Source organism: Micrasema longulum, unplaced genomic scaffold (assembly GCF_059751315.1).
Source record: "Micrasema longulum isolate JH-2025_06_02 unplaced genomic scaffold, ASM5975131v1 h1tg000893l, whole genome shotgun sequence".
In the NCBI taxonomy this organism is placed as follows: domain Eukaryota; kingdom Metazoa; phylum Arthropoda; class Insecta; order Trichoptera; family Brachycentridae; genus Micrasema; species Micrasema longulum.
The window spans coordinates 446,864-462,161 of record NW_028278084.1 but is presented as its reverse complement, the minus strand read 5'-3'; the positions used below and the strand labels follow the sequence as shown (position 1 = coordinate 462,161).

Genomic DNA, 15,298 nt, shown 5'->3' with positions numbered 1-15,298 from the left:
GAGGCAGAGGATCCTAATACTGCCCCCGTAAGGGGAGGACAAAACAAAGTAAAGTGTGCGTTCCACTCGGAAGGAAGCACAGTCCACGCTGGTCGCATGACCCCTGTCAGACCATTCAGCATCTCATGAAATGCATTTTTTGATAATGCGCTGACCACGACACCATGAAGGCGATAATCAGACACATTTAGCGCTTACGTATAGCAAGAAGATTAAAATTATGTTTTAAAAGAAGGAATCGAGATTCCGCGAATTTTTTTTTTGATATCGGTAAAATGACTATTAATATAAAAAAAACATTAATGACTGTATTTTTATTTTTTAAACGTTTGTTGTGTTATTTTCTCTAAGTGGCACATGCGTTTGTTACGTCCATGGAAAACGCAAATGTTATCAATTATTCTTTTCTCACTTGAGTTTCTTTTTAGATTTTTTTTTGTCACAGATGTTTATATATTTTGCATAATTAACGAAAACTTAATAAATCTTTTTATACAGATAGTGTTTTTCTGGGTTATTATGCCGTGTTTGTGGGCTTTGTATTGCCGACGTTTCGGAGCACATTGCAGTGTCCATCTTCAGGGCTGAATGTATGAGTGTAGTTTTTAGTGTGTTTAATTGTGAGGAATTTGTACCGTGTCGCAGTCGGGCAATGTATGTGGTTAAGTGTGTGGAGTTTGTACCGTGGGCTTTGGAAGCACCGGGTACCATGAGGTTCGTAGTCGTAACCCATCATCCCTGTTTATGTTATTAGGATGCTTGTATATTTCTATGGCTTCCTTTATTAAACGGGCTTGATGATTTTTGGGCTTTCCAAGGACATTTGGCTCAAATGAGAAATTATGCCCTGTTTCTATGTAGTGCTCTGCAAGAGCTGATTTATCCGGGTAGCCCAACTTGCATGCACTCTTGTGCTCTTTTATTCTTGTCATTATGTTTCTGGCAGTCTGCCCTATGTAGACTGTTTCACAGCTTTTGCAATTTAATTTATATACTCCATCTGTTTCAAGTGGGTCCCGATCTTTTACTGATTTTAGTAAGTTTCTTACTTTTGAGGTCGTACCGAACACTGTCCTTATGTCCCGTTTCTTAAGCGTTTTTGCAATTCTATCCGTGATATTTTTGACATAGGGAAGGAACGCTATTCTTTTATCCGTATTAGCATCATCCATCTTGGAAATATTCTTTGGATTTGTTACCGACATTATTCTTCTTTTTATATCCTTCTTTTCATAGCCATTACTTTCTAATACCTTTGTCAGTATATTCAATTCCTCTTCTAGGTTACTTTCTTCACAAATACGTGTTGCCCTTCTGGCCAGCGTGTTTATGATGCCTAATTTTTGAGATGGGTGGTGATGTGAGGTAGCATGGAGATACCGGTTTGTATGTGTGGGTTTTCTATACACCGTATGTCCCAGTCTGCCATCTTCCTTTCTGCTTAATTTGACGTCTAGAAAAAATAGGCTTTTGTCCTCCTCTACTTCCATAGTAAACTGTATTGCCGGGTGGAGATTATTTAGGTGGTCTAAAAACACTGTTAATCTTTCTGCACCATGATTCCAAATGACAAATACGTCATCTACGTATCGAAGCCATACTTTGGGTGCATATGGAGCTGTGTCCAAGGCCGTTTCTTCAAATGTCTCCATGAAAAAGTTTGCTAGAACCGGCGATAAAGGATTGCCCATAGCCACTCCTTCTAACTGTTTAAAAGAACTAAGGGACAATAAAGATATTTTAATTCTACCAGCCGACAAAGGAAACGCAACCGTGGTATTGGATCAAAAAACATATTCTGACAAGATGCGTGAGCTATTAAAAAGCAAGACATATGAAAAACTAAAGAAAAATCCCACCAATAAGATTGATAAAGGAATAAGGGAGTTAGTGAGGAAATCTAATATTCCTACAGACTTACATTGGAAGATATTTACACAAGCTCCGAAAACTCCAGCACTATACGGACTACCAAAAATACACAAAGAAGGCACTCCTTTGAGGCCAATAGTAAGCACTATAGGTGCTCCTACATACAAACTCTCACAATACTTGGCAAGTCTCCTTCAAAAACACACGGGAAAAACCACTTCATTTGTCAGAGATTCTTCACATTTCGTGGATACAATAAAGGAGCTAAAAGTTGAGAAGGATGATATATTAGTCAGTTTTGACGTAGTGTCACTTTTCACGAATGTGCCCCTGAATGACGCAATGGTACTTATAAGAGAGATTTTTAGTGAAGACATGTGCGCTTTATTTGAGTACTGCTTAACAAATGGATACTTTTCTTTTGAAAATGAAATTTTTAAACAGTTAGAAGGAGTGGCTATGGGCAATCCTTTATCGCCGGTTCTAGCAAACTTTTTCATGGAGACATTTGAAGAAACGGCCTTGGACACAGCTCCATATGCACCCAAAGTATGGCTTCGATACGTAGATGACGTATTTGTCATTTGGAATCATGGTGCAGAAAGATTAACAGTGTTTTTAGACCACCTAAATAATCTCCACCCGGCAATACAGTTTACTATGGAAGTAGAGGAGGACAAAAGCCTATCTTTTCTAGACGTCAAATTAAGCAGAAAGGAAGATGGCAGACTGGGACATACGGTGTATAGAAAACCCACACATACAAACCGGTATCTCCATGCTACCTCACATCACCACCCATCTCAAAAATTAGGCATCATAAACACGCTGGCCAGAAGGGCAACACGTATTTGTGAAGAAAGTAACCTAGAAGAGGAATTGAATATACTGACAAAGGTATTAGAAAGTAATGGCTATGAAAAGAAGGATATAAAAAGAAGAATAATGTCGGTAAAAAATCCAAAGAATATTTCCAAGATGGATGATGCTAATACGGATAAAAGAATAGCGTTCCTTCCCTATGTCAAAAATATCACGGATAGAATTGCAAAAACGCTTAAGAAACGGGACATAAGGACAGTGTTCGGTACGACCTCAAAAGTAAGAAACTTACTAAAATCAGTAAAAGATCGGGACCCACTTGAAACAGATGGAGTATATAAATTAAATTGCAAAAGCTGTGAAACAGTCTACATAGGGCAGACTGCCAGAAACATAATGACAAGAATAAAAGAGCACAAGAGTGCATGCAAGTTTTTTTTTTTTTTTTATATAGGAGTTGCTTTATTATTTACCTTGCTTATAATATACAAGGTTTATATTTCAAAAGTGGATTTTTCTGCAATTAAATTTCTTTAAATTGATCTAAACTGTTGGGATCAGGAGGGATATACTAATGTGGGCCAATCAGGAACTTCTCAGCATTTGCTTATGTGGAGAGGAAACCACTCAAAACTCTTCAGGAGAAGCCGGCCTGTTGGCAGTAGTCAACAGGCCTTCCGTTCCACTAGAGGAGTGTTCGGCATTTTCTTCCCTACTTTGGTTTATTTTACCAATAGCCTGCACTATATTGATCATGTATAATACTACCTCTCGTGTGAGTTCTTTATTACCTATCACCGATGGGATGTCGCATAGATCTTCACCCAAGCTTCTGCATCGCGCCTCCAGCTGTTGTCTTTGAAAGCTGAAAAGGGGGCAATGCATCAACAGGTGAGGGACATCTTGAGGAGTTTCATCGTCGCATGGGCAGCTGTCGATTTCGGAGAGCTTGAAGCGATGCAGGTAGCTCATAAACCCACCGTGACCCGTAAGCATCTGGGTGAGCTCGTAGCCAGCATTCTGCATTCTCCTGAAATCATAGGCATGGAAAATGGTAGGGAAAAACATTTTAGTTATACTTCCGGTAGGTTCACTTAAATAACGATCGTTCCAGACTTGAAGGGTTCTGCTTCTTATTTTCCTTTTGGCAAAACTGAGCGGGAAATCGGCAAAATCGGGGGCTGTCTTCTTGAGTGTAGCTTCCCGAGCCTTTTCGTCAGCTTTTTCGTTGCCAAGGATTCCGCAGTGTCCCCGTATCCAGCCAATGTACACGTCCTGGTGTCTGCATCGAAGCTTCTGGATATCTGTTCTAATGTCCATTACAATAGGGTTGACCGAATTTCGGTCAGTTATTGCATGGACGCCAGATTTGCAATCTGTCAGGATCGTTATTTTCTTCCATCTGTTTGGTGGTTTCTTCAAAACATAGACCAGGGCTTCTCTGATCGCAAAGAGTTCCGCCTGAAACACGGAGCAGAAATCACCGAGTTTCAACTTTCTCGACGGCAGCTCTCTGACGCCATCGTAAGGTACAAACGCTGCACCCACTTTGCCGTCCAAGAGACTGCCATCTGTGTAGATCCTCAACTCTTCCTGCGCCGTCCCAGGCAGAACTTGATCATCATAGCCGTGATCTATCGGATAGCGCTCCGCCGGATGAGGAAGTGAGAAATAGTCTCCCACTCCCTGGTAAAATCTGTCCTGTGGCAAGTCTTGCAAAGTGAGGCTCTTCTTCACCTCATATGCTTCTGCAAGCTCCCTGATTCTCAAATCGAGTGGCATGAATCCACTTAAAACCTGTGCTGATACCAAGGAAATTGTTCTGTATCCCTTGCATGACCTGATGGCTATTTGTCGTTGGATGGAGTTCAATTTCTTCCGATTGACTTTCCTGTTGACCGCGTCCACCCACACGCTTGAGGCGTACGTAATCAGAGGCTCTACAGCGCCTACGTATATTTGCTGCATAACCTCCGGCGATGCACCCCATGTGGGTTTGGCGGCTCTCACGAGTTTGTTTGTAATACCTGCGGCTTTTTTACAAACACCGTCAACGTGTTTGGACCAATTTAGGTTGCGATCTATGGTAAGACCCAAAACCTTAAAGTGGTCCACATAGTTCAACTGGACTCCGTTCATATGAATGGTTGGCTGGCGGTCCTTTCTTCTGGTTATAAACATCACGTTGGTTTTGTCTTCAGCGAATTGGAGTTTAGCTTTTGAGCCCCATGTTGTGATAATCTTCAGCGCATTGTCTGTCATCCTCTCAAGTTCTGTTGTATTGTCTGCTACGGCTGTCAGGAGAAGGTCGTCCGCAAATGCCTTCAGTTCGACTCCCGCACCCAAGTCTTTCTGGAGTACTTCATCTAAGATGTAATTCCAGAAGCTCGGTCCACAGGAGGATCCCTGAACGCATCCTTTGGTCGTTACCTTTTCGAGAGTGGCATCGAAGTGTGACAATACAACTTTCCTTTGTTGATGATAGCTCTTCACCAACATGAACAAGTTTCGAGGGCACTTCTTATTGCTCAGTTGGCACATTAAAAATGGCCACCAAGCGTTATCAAAGGCTCCTCTTATGTCGAGCGAGATCGCTATGATCATTTTCTTGTCATGCAGTGCAGTCCTGATTACCTTAACTGATGCGTTAAGAGCGTCTTCTGTTGATTTTTGGGGTGTAAATCCGTATTGTTTCTGACTCAACTTACCTTTACGATGAAAATGCCAGTTGATCCGATTAATCATCAGCTTTTCTAGTATTTTGCCAAATACCGAGATAAGTCCGATCGGTCTGTAGGACTTGATGTCTTGAAGGTCATCCTTTCCCGGTTTGGGTATGACAATGACCTTCGCTATTTTCCATTGAGATGGAAAGTGGCTCACTCTGAGACATGCATTATACATACCCAGTACCAGAGACCTGTTCACATTGAAGAAGTGAAGGCAGATGTCCGCGGTGAAATGGTCTTCACCGGGCGCCTTTTCTGGATTAATATTTGATATTATATCCTCAATCTCCTCCGCCGTAAATATCGGGTCGCTTTCTGTATAAGGTATGATTTCTGCTATCCGCCTGATGTCGATTTGCTCACTAGTCTCTTGTTGTGTATTGTCGTCCGGAAAGAACCTCTCCAATAGACGTCTAGCGCTTTCCTCAGCCGAAGCCAAGTATTCGCTGCCATCCTTAAGCGTCGCTAATGGAGTAGTCTTTTTCCGGTTGACCAGCACTCTGTGAATTGCAGACCAGGCGGTTTCTCTGTTTTGAGAGCCGCAGTAATTCTTCCAGGATTCCGTTTTTGCTTTTTCAATGGCGATTTTGTAGGCTTGTTTAGCCTCGAGGTACTCAGGAAGTGTCTTAGTCTCTCTACGGAGAGAACCTGAGTTCTGAAGCCTGTGCCTGCATTTCCTAGCAACTTTCTTTAGTTTATCGAGCTCAGTGTTCCACCAAGGACAGGGTTGCCTTTTGAAGGGTTTCCTGATTGGTATACTTGCTTTGCACGATTCGTCTAAAATTTCCATCAACAAAATGATTTTTTTCTCCAAATCCAGCGAGTTACTTACTTCGGAGAAAGAAATCTGTGATATTTTACGTTCCTTTAATTTACGTCGAACTTCTTTCGAAAATTTCTCCCAGTTGGCCTTTTTGTTGTTATAAATGGCCGTTTTGGTTTCCGTAGGGTTCCATATTCTGGCTGAAATTTCGAAGTATATAGGATTGTGATCACTAAGATGGTTATTGTTAGACTCCACTCTCCATCTGTCGACGGTGTCTATCAGACTTGAAGAGCAGAATGTTATGTCAATAACGCTCTTGAGGTGGAGGTGACCGCGAAAGGCCTCGAAAGTGGGCCGATTACCTTCATTCAAGGTGTGCAAATTAAGTTCAGACAAGAAATCTGCAACTTTTTCGCCCTTTCGGTCCGTTCTTGCGCTTCCCCACCACACATTTTTGGCGTTAAGATCACCTCCTATGAGAATGGGAACATCTCCCAGGAGCCTGAGTTTATCTAGTGCGGGAGCAACATCCGAGGTTGGTTCCACGTACATGGATCCGATTACCATGGGTCCGGCGTCAGTTGTTATTTGAACCAGCGTTGTATTAGAGTCACTGTATTTACTCAACAGAATTCCATTTAAATTGGGTTTGCAGATTATAACCGCTGCTTTACAGACATGCTGCGATGATGTTACCGATTGATAGACGGTAATTCCCGATGCATTAATTTTGCCTGTGTTGCCCGTGTAAGGCTCCTGAAGCAGCAGTATATCCGCCCCCCGTCTGTTGGCCAGTGCCTCTTCTTGTGCCGCTTTGCAGCGGCCCAGGTTCCATTGTATAACTTTAGTCGCGCCGGCGATGTGTGAATGGATCCCGGTTGTGGTTGTCAGAATGGAGCTAGCCATAATTGACTCTCTCCATAGTTCTCATCATCATTTTGATTCGATAGGGACATTCCCTATCGTTGGCCCTGTGCTTAGATGCCTCGGTTTTACCCTTAGCCATCTTGATGCAGTTCCAGCATCGATAATCGGTTTCTTTGTCCTTCTTGGTGCAGGTTATAGATTTGTGGTCTCCTGCACAATGCAAGCAACGGTCTTTATTTTCCAGGCATCTTGCCACAGAATGACCAAAGCCCATGCATTTGTAGCATTGCATTAAGGGGCAGCTGTCTTCGACCTGCACCCTCTGATAACCGATGCTGATTCGGCCTTGGCTGATCATGGCTTCTCTTACCTCCTTGCTCACAAGTAGGACGGCATTTCTCAAACGCTCACTGTTCTTGTTGCGGAATGACCTTTGCAACTTTAAAGCGTCTTTGTTTTCCCCCGCGGCCTCGAAGATCGAGTCATTCTGCTGGAGAATGTATTCGATCAGGTCTTCATCGTGGGTTTCTTTTTCAATGCCTTTCAGCAGGACTGTCGGCATTAACCTTTTGCCCTCCTTGGCGACCAGGTTTCCCTTGGTCAACCTTGGGAGAGCAGCCCTTATAGTTTCGGCATCATTGGACGTTGGGAGCTTAATGATAACCTTGTTATCCTTAGCTGGAATCATGGCACTTACTCCGACCTTCAAGACGGATGGTCTGACATCCTGTCTCAATGAAGCCATGATGTCAGAGCTCGTCTTGGATTTGTCCGAAGAACTGATGATGACAGCATGGGAGGATCCTGATGCTGCCATGGAAGCATAGCTTTTCGGACTGGCTGAAGATGGAAGTGCATGCAAGTTGGGCTACCCGGATAAATCAGCTCTTGCAGAGCACTACATAGAAACAGGGCATAATTTCTCATTTGAGCCAAATGTCCTTGGAAAGCCCAAAAATCATCAAGCCCGTTTAATAAAGGAAGCCATAGAAATATACAAGCATCCTAATAACATAAACAGGGATGATGGGTTACGACTACGAACCTCATGGTACCCGGTGCTTCCAAAGCCCACGGTACAAACTCCACACACTTAACCACATACATTGCCCGACTGCGACACGGTACAAATTCCTCACAATTAAACACACTAAAAACTACACTCATACATTCAGCCCTGAAGATGGACACTGCAATGTGCTCCGAAACGTCGGCAATACAAAGCCCACAAACACGGCATAATAACCCAGAAAAACACTATCTGTATTCTGAAGGCCGTGAAAACCTACGAACCTTAAATCTTTTTATGTTAAATTTTTTTTGTTTTTGCTACTTATTATGTATGATTGTATGTTTTTTGAATAAAATAAAAATAAAAATAAATAAATAAATAACAATAATACTGAACCAGTTCAAAGGCTTGTTATGTAGAATCCTTTAGATCCTGGTAAAGCCAGCTTTCTAAACGACTAAGCAGTATTGATGCTTCCTGTTCACATTTAAGCACGTTTTGGGTATGTCTGTAATACACGACACTCGTAATAGCGTATCTAATAACTCGTTATTTTATTGCTAAGTACACAAAAGTTAATACATCTTTGAAATTGAAATAAAAGTTAAATATTAATTTAATGACAATTTTTTATTTTTTTATTTAATAAATATAAAGTTACATGTTAACAAAAATAAATACATAATAAAGCAAATATACAGAAAAAAATCACCAAAACAGAGGTTGCTGTAGGATTAAAATATTTAATTGAAGTACAAAATACACATATATTCAAAAAAATAAATGGAGGTATATAAACCATTTTTTATAAATAAGTGCATATACGTAGGCATGCAAATGCTCATGCGTGTATAAAATTATACACACGCATAAAAGCATACGCACACACCTACATACATACTGTAACATGGTGAAGAAAATTAAAAAATAAGAACATTTTAGAAAAGGTAATATAGAAGTCTAGGCATCTACAGGGCTTATGACCTGTCATTTACTGGCTTTAGTGACCACTTTTAACACTGTGTAACATTTACCATTCTGCTCATATTTGAACATCTATTTCCTTCAATTCATGTATCTGTTGATGTTTGTGAAGTTAAAGAGCTGAAACCTTTATTAATACGGGTGAGATTCATTTAAGGAATTATTTCATCTACATGGGTACTAGGCAAAGTCTGAAAATTATATTTTTTTCAATTTCTTTACTTTTTCATGGACAAGGTTGATTTATCAACATTATTTTGAGTTTGTCCAAATTTTTTAAGACAAGGACTGAATTCAACTCCCTGGAGAGCTGTTAATATAAACGTATTACAACAAAGATAAATAATAATTTAGAGAAGGTAATTTATAAGTCTAGGCATCTACAGGGCTTATGACCTGTCGTTGTCTGATTTAAGTAGCCACTTTACACTTTACACACTTGGTAACATTGACTATTATACTATAACATCTACATTTCCTCAACTCTTCCATCTGACCTTTATCATGTGGGTGAAATTCATCCGGCTGAACAAATTCTTAAACCAGCTAATGACAGGTTATACGCCTTGTAAATGCCTAGACTTACAGATTGCCTTCTTAAAATGTTTTCCATATCTGTTGCAACAAATTAAGAAACAAATATATGTTTATATATTTGCAATTTGTACCGTGACGCAATGGGCACATTCAGGTCATTATTCATCAGTGGGTGTGGCAATGCAGCGCCTTGATGTGATGCATAAAACGGTATAGTTATGATGATTTTTTTTATAAAAAATGTTAGTTGATTAATCATGACTTCAATACTTTAAAAATCAATAAAAATAAATAACTAAGTTATTACAAACCATTCCAATAAGCAATAAAGCAACCAACGAGTGCTTCGCGGGGTAAAATATTTTCGGACCACCCTGCACTTTTGTCTAATAAGAAACGATAAATTTTCCAAAACTACATGGTATGTACAGATAAATAACAAAAATTTAATAAAACGTTGTATTTCTTTTTTATATTTTTAAACAATTTTTAATCACTTTAATATATTTAAGTATTCAAAATACAAGCTTTCAATTCAATTCATTTGTTTTACAAACAATGTTTTAAGTAAGTCAAAATTTTTTGAAGACATGGCCTGAATTCATCTCAATAAAGAGTTGTTAATATAAACATATTGAATAGAACAATATTTTGAGTTTGTCCAAATTTTTGTAGACAAGGACTGGATTCAACTCCCTGGCTAGCTGTTTATATTAACATATTACAACAGAGATGAAGAACATTTAAGAGAAGGTAATATAGAAGTCCAGGCATCTACAGGGCTTATGACCTGTTTTTGACTGGTTTGAGTGGCCACTTTACACACTGTGTAACATTCACCATTCTGCCAATATTTGAACATCTATATTCCTTAAATTTTTTCATTTGTTGATGTTTGTGAAGTTAAAGAGATGAAACCTTTATTTATGCGGGTGAGATTCATCTAATTGAATTATTTTGAAAAAAAATTGGACAAACTCAAAATATTGTTGATAAATTACCTGGTCCATGAAGAAGTATAGAAATTTAAAAAATAATATTTTCTTTGTAGGTGAAATAATTCAATTAGATGAATCTCACCAGCATAAATAAAGGTTTCAGATCTTTAACTTCACAAACATCAACAGATGAAAGAATCGAAGAAATATAGATGTTCAAATATAGGCAGAATGGTGAATGTTACACAGTGTGTAAAGTGGCCACTTAAACCAGCCATTGACAGGTCGTAAGCCCTGTAGATGCCTGGACTTCTATATTACCTTCTCTTAAATGTTCTTCATCTCTGTTGTAATATGTTCATATTGAATAGAGATGGAGAACATTTCAGAAAAGGGAATGTAGATGTATAGCCATCCACAAGGCTTATGATCTGTCATTCGTTGGTTTTAGTGGCCATTTTACACACTGTGTTACATTCACCATTCTGCCTATATTTGAACATCTTTATCCTTCAGTTCTTCTATCTGTTGACGTTTGTGAAGTTAAAGACCTGATTTTTTTATTGTTGCGGGTGAGATTCATATGCTTGAATTATTTCACTGACATACTAGTCCACGCCTGGAAATATTGTTCATTTTTTATACTTCTTCTTAGACCAGTTGGAATTATCAACAATGTTTTGAGTTTGTCCATTTTTTTGTAGACAAAAACTGGATCTAGCTCCCTAGAAAGGTTTTTATATTGACAAATTACAAAAGAGATGAAGAACATTTGAGAGATAAAAACAATGAAGATATTTTTAACTTCACAAACGTCAACAGAGGGTTTTTCATATGTAGTAATACGTTAATAATTTAAATAAAAGTTTGTTTTCATTTAAATACCTTCGAAAAATTCACCTAACAAGGCAATTTGAAGGTGATCATTTATGTATATTTAATATTATACGAAGGAAAAAGTAGGTAGTTTTGAGGCTGAAAGAAATGGTTTTGTTTATTTGGGATAATTATATACGAAAAATTGTACAAAAACTAATCCCTACTCTTAAACAATGAATTTAAAAAAAGATAAGTACTTTTAGAATAAGTCTTTTAATATATTTACATAAATACGTATACCTAGTTAATACCTTTAATGTTATAAAAACTAAGGAAATTTATTTTTTGTAAAAATATAATATGAAAACAAGAAGAAATGTTAAGGGATAAAGCCAATGGAAGTTGAGGCAGCCCCAATTGGCCCTGATCTCTATTAAGTGTTGTCTTAATATGCTCCTCGTTATAAACAAAGGTCATGAGCCAGAAAGCAGAGAGTAATGCTCTGGTAAAAATTACTTGGTCAGCACCATTTGAAAAAACTGATAAATGGGTTCTCAAAAAGTTTTGCTTTTGACCTAATAAAGCTCAGCCGAAATAAAATGAGGTTTATTTCTATCTCTATTCCTTAAAAGGCACTGAAGATTGAACAAATACCTTGCAAGAATGAACCTTGCCACAGTGGCAAATGGTGATTTTATTTACAGGCAAGCTATAAAAAAATCATAAATTTGTACCTACATAGGGGTAACATAATATAATGTAAGTAATAAACATATACTATAAATTGAAATTATGCTAGGGCTCTGTGTAATACAACAACTCTCATCCATGAAATCGACTCAAACGATGTAATTTCGTGATATATTATATTATATAGATATAGTATCCATTACATTAAAAAATAAATAAAAAATACCCCTATGAATTCAGTCGATATTAGGTATTCAATTGAAATGTCTACTGGCCGCATTGTTCTAGTAATTAATATCGCTATATGTCCTGCAATATGACGCATGAAAGTAATTATGGTCTTATGTCAGAAGTACCATCTCTAAGAAAAATAGTCTTTATGAAACAATGTTTGTAATACTGTTTTCCAAATCAAGAATCTTTAAATAATTTGTATAATCTGCAAGGTAAATCTAGGAGAAAAACCCGCACTAGGGTAAATACATTCAAAATAAGGTATACTTAATTGTATGAAAAAATAAGTTGGAATAATTGGCTAGTTTCTTGGCTCGCCACAGGCGCTAGGCGCGCTTTATTAATATTTATATTTATATTAGGATAAAAATACAAACGGTCGAAATGATTTAAAATAAATGTTAATTATTTATTTGTTTTTCTGTAAATAAAGTTACAATAAAACATTATTTTAGTTAGTTAAATATAATGGTAAACTGCGCATAATCGCTTATATACACGGTTTGCCCCTGCCTTGCCGAAACTTCTAGATGTAGGTTCTGCAGTGCAAATGAGGAAACGCCTTTACACATTATTTGTGAATGTGATGCTTTACATTATAAAAGGAGCCTCATCCTCGGGTGACCACTGGTGAAATCTGAGGATGTTAAATAGCTCGCTCCCAACCTAATAGCCCGATACTTTACGGATCTGGGATTGGAGGGCGAGATTAAGCAAAATGTGTACTCTTGTCTTCCACACAGTAGCCAAGCTCTTTATAGACTTGGGTTTTGTGGGCGAAAACTATTTACGGGGACTCGACTTAAAAGATCTTCACAAGCTGCCGTGACTTTAAGAGCTTGCATAGCACTGACACTCACAACTAAGAATATAAAAAAAAGGGGTCTTTACTCCTTATTCTTAAGTAAGTGGCTTTCCACTCCATTAATCTCTTTCGTCCTGGGGCCCGTTGCCCTTCTTTTCAGTTTTCTGAGCGATCGCTTACTGATGCTGCAAAAGCTGCTGGACAATCCTTGAAGTCAAATAGGAAGGAAAACAAAGAGAACAGTGTTAAATTAAAAGGCCAAATAGCTGCTATTGCAGATTGAAGGAAAACGCAATATTTATAATGTTTGATGTAAATTCATACTTTAAACTCGTTTTTCTCAAAACTTTGGTTTTTAAAGTAGCCTAACATGTAACCTTGCCAAATATACACCGATTCATTTTAAATTTTAAACATATCTTTTCAGATACATTTTACAGCAAACAACGAACGGATTTTGCAATAAGCTTTAAAATTCCTTCGTTACAAACAATAAATTACGTGATCTTTTCTTAAAGACAAAATATTTTATTCAAATATGTGCTACTTTAAAATAAAAAAAAATCTTACTTTATTTTCGTAAGAGTTTTAATGTACGTATTTTGATTAAAGTAAAAGTTTTTTGTTCTAGGTTAAAAAAATACAGGAGAAATATTTCCGACCATGGAACGCTTTGAATAAAAGATACTCTGCGGTTTTAGGATCTAACGTTATCAATTTTGATTAAAAATTTTAATAAATAAAAATAATTAACTTATAAAACTACGTTAAGTAAAATTTTCCAATTTAATTTTGTATTACTACAATGCAATCTCAAGTTTTTTTTTAGACATTTTATTGGCTTTACCCCTTAGAAAAAATGTGCGGGAACTGAAATAGCATAAACGAGCAGAAAACATGTTAAGTAAAATGCTTAGATATTAAGCCTTTCGTTTAACTGGCCTCCTTTGGCCCAGGATCGAGAGGAATGGAGGTTAATCATATGCTTAATGTCTTAGAATTCACGATGCTCAGTGATCGCAGCATTGAGCAATACGTGAAGCTATAATAAATAATACTCAATATGTTTTAGTTGACGTTAGTTTGCAGGTTGAAAGGTCATGGTTCTTCTCTTGAATAGGGCGATTCTAAAAATATAATTAATTTACGAACTAAGATATTTTTTTGGGTTTTAATGGAAATAGGATTTCTTCAAAACTGTAAAGAGTAAAAAGAGAAAAGTTTGCTCTGTATGAAGTGTTATAGAAAAGCCGAAAGAGGGGAGGCGATGACTCTGGTTTATCTGGTCGGACTTAGTTCTCCCGGTTTACAAAAAAGCTCTTTCACTAATTTATCCCGTTATATTCCAAATAAGAGAATTAGAGTGATAGGGATAGGAAAATTGACTTAATGTGTACTAAGGTGCTCTGACATGTAAGGATGTTTAAATTTATTTTTGAATTAAAACAGTATTTTAAAACTGACTCAGAAAAGTTAATGCATGCCACGGATTGGAGAACCTTACGGGATGTCAAAAATAAAATATAAAAAATTAGGAATAATTAAAAAAATATATATTTATCGATGACAACCATGAAGTTTCGCATAAATAAATTGTCTATGTTTTGATGAATGTATGTATGTGTATGCGCATGGGTGTATGTACGTGTGTGTGTATGTACATGTGTATATATATATATATGTGTGTGTATATTGTGTATGTCTGTATGTATATGAATCAAAATGTGTATCCGAATAAGTTTATATTTTGTTTGTCTGTGCTCTATATTAATTTGTTAACTATTATAATATATTAAAATGTAATTGCCTAGCTTGGAACGGGGTATGTACCCTTGTTAGCTGGGCAAAGTGAACATGGAATTGTATTTTGATAAAGAGTGTGAATAAATAAATAAACAAAAAATAAATAAATAAAATAAATATTGCATATCTAATAAAATACTAACATAATAAAATTGACCATTTTAATTTGTATGTTTGGCGGCGCTTGCGTGTTGATTATTTGTCAAATTTAGCAGATTTCAACATAAGGTACGAGAAATCTTTTTTTTTTCTACATCCACTCTTAAGTGGAGCATGTGGATATTAACAACTGTCCAAGCCAGGTCCACCACCGCATTCTTAAAACGCTCGTTATAGGAGAAATACTTTTATATACGAAATATGAGAGATAGTTTTATTTGATATTTTACAATTGTAGTATAACGGTAGTAAACTAGATTT

The 15,298-nt window shown here is 37.3% G+C and overlaps 1 protein-coding gene across 1 annotated transcript; it reads left to right on the top strand.

Annotated features, from left to right (window-relative positions):
* Positions 1-1,566: 1,566 nt before the first annotated feature.
* On the top strand, positions 1,567-2,482 carry LOC148278328 (uncharacterized). The gene is made up of 2 exons (XM_088231577.1): positions 1,567-2,421; positions 2,474-2,482. The coding sequence occupies exons 1-2, from the start codon at positions 1,567-1,569 to the stop codon at positions 2,480-2,482; spliced, it is 864 nt and encodes a 287-aa protein (XP_088087703.1).
* The last annotated feature ends 12,816 nt before the right edge of the window (positions 2,483-15,298 follow it).

Bases quoted from the DNA above. Each gene is read 5' to 3' on its own strand.
- LOC148278328 (XM_088231577.1), top strand. From the start codon at position 1,567: ATGACAAATACGTCATCTACGTATCGAAGCCATACTTTGGGTGCATAT.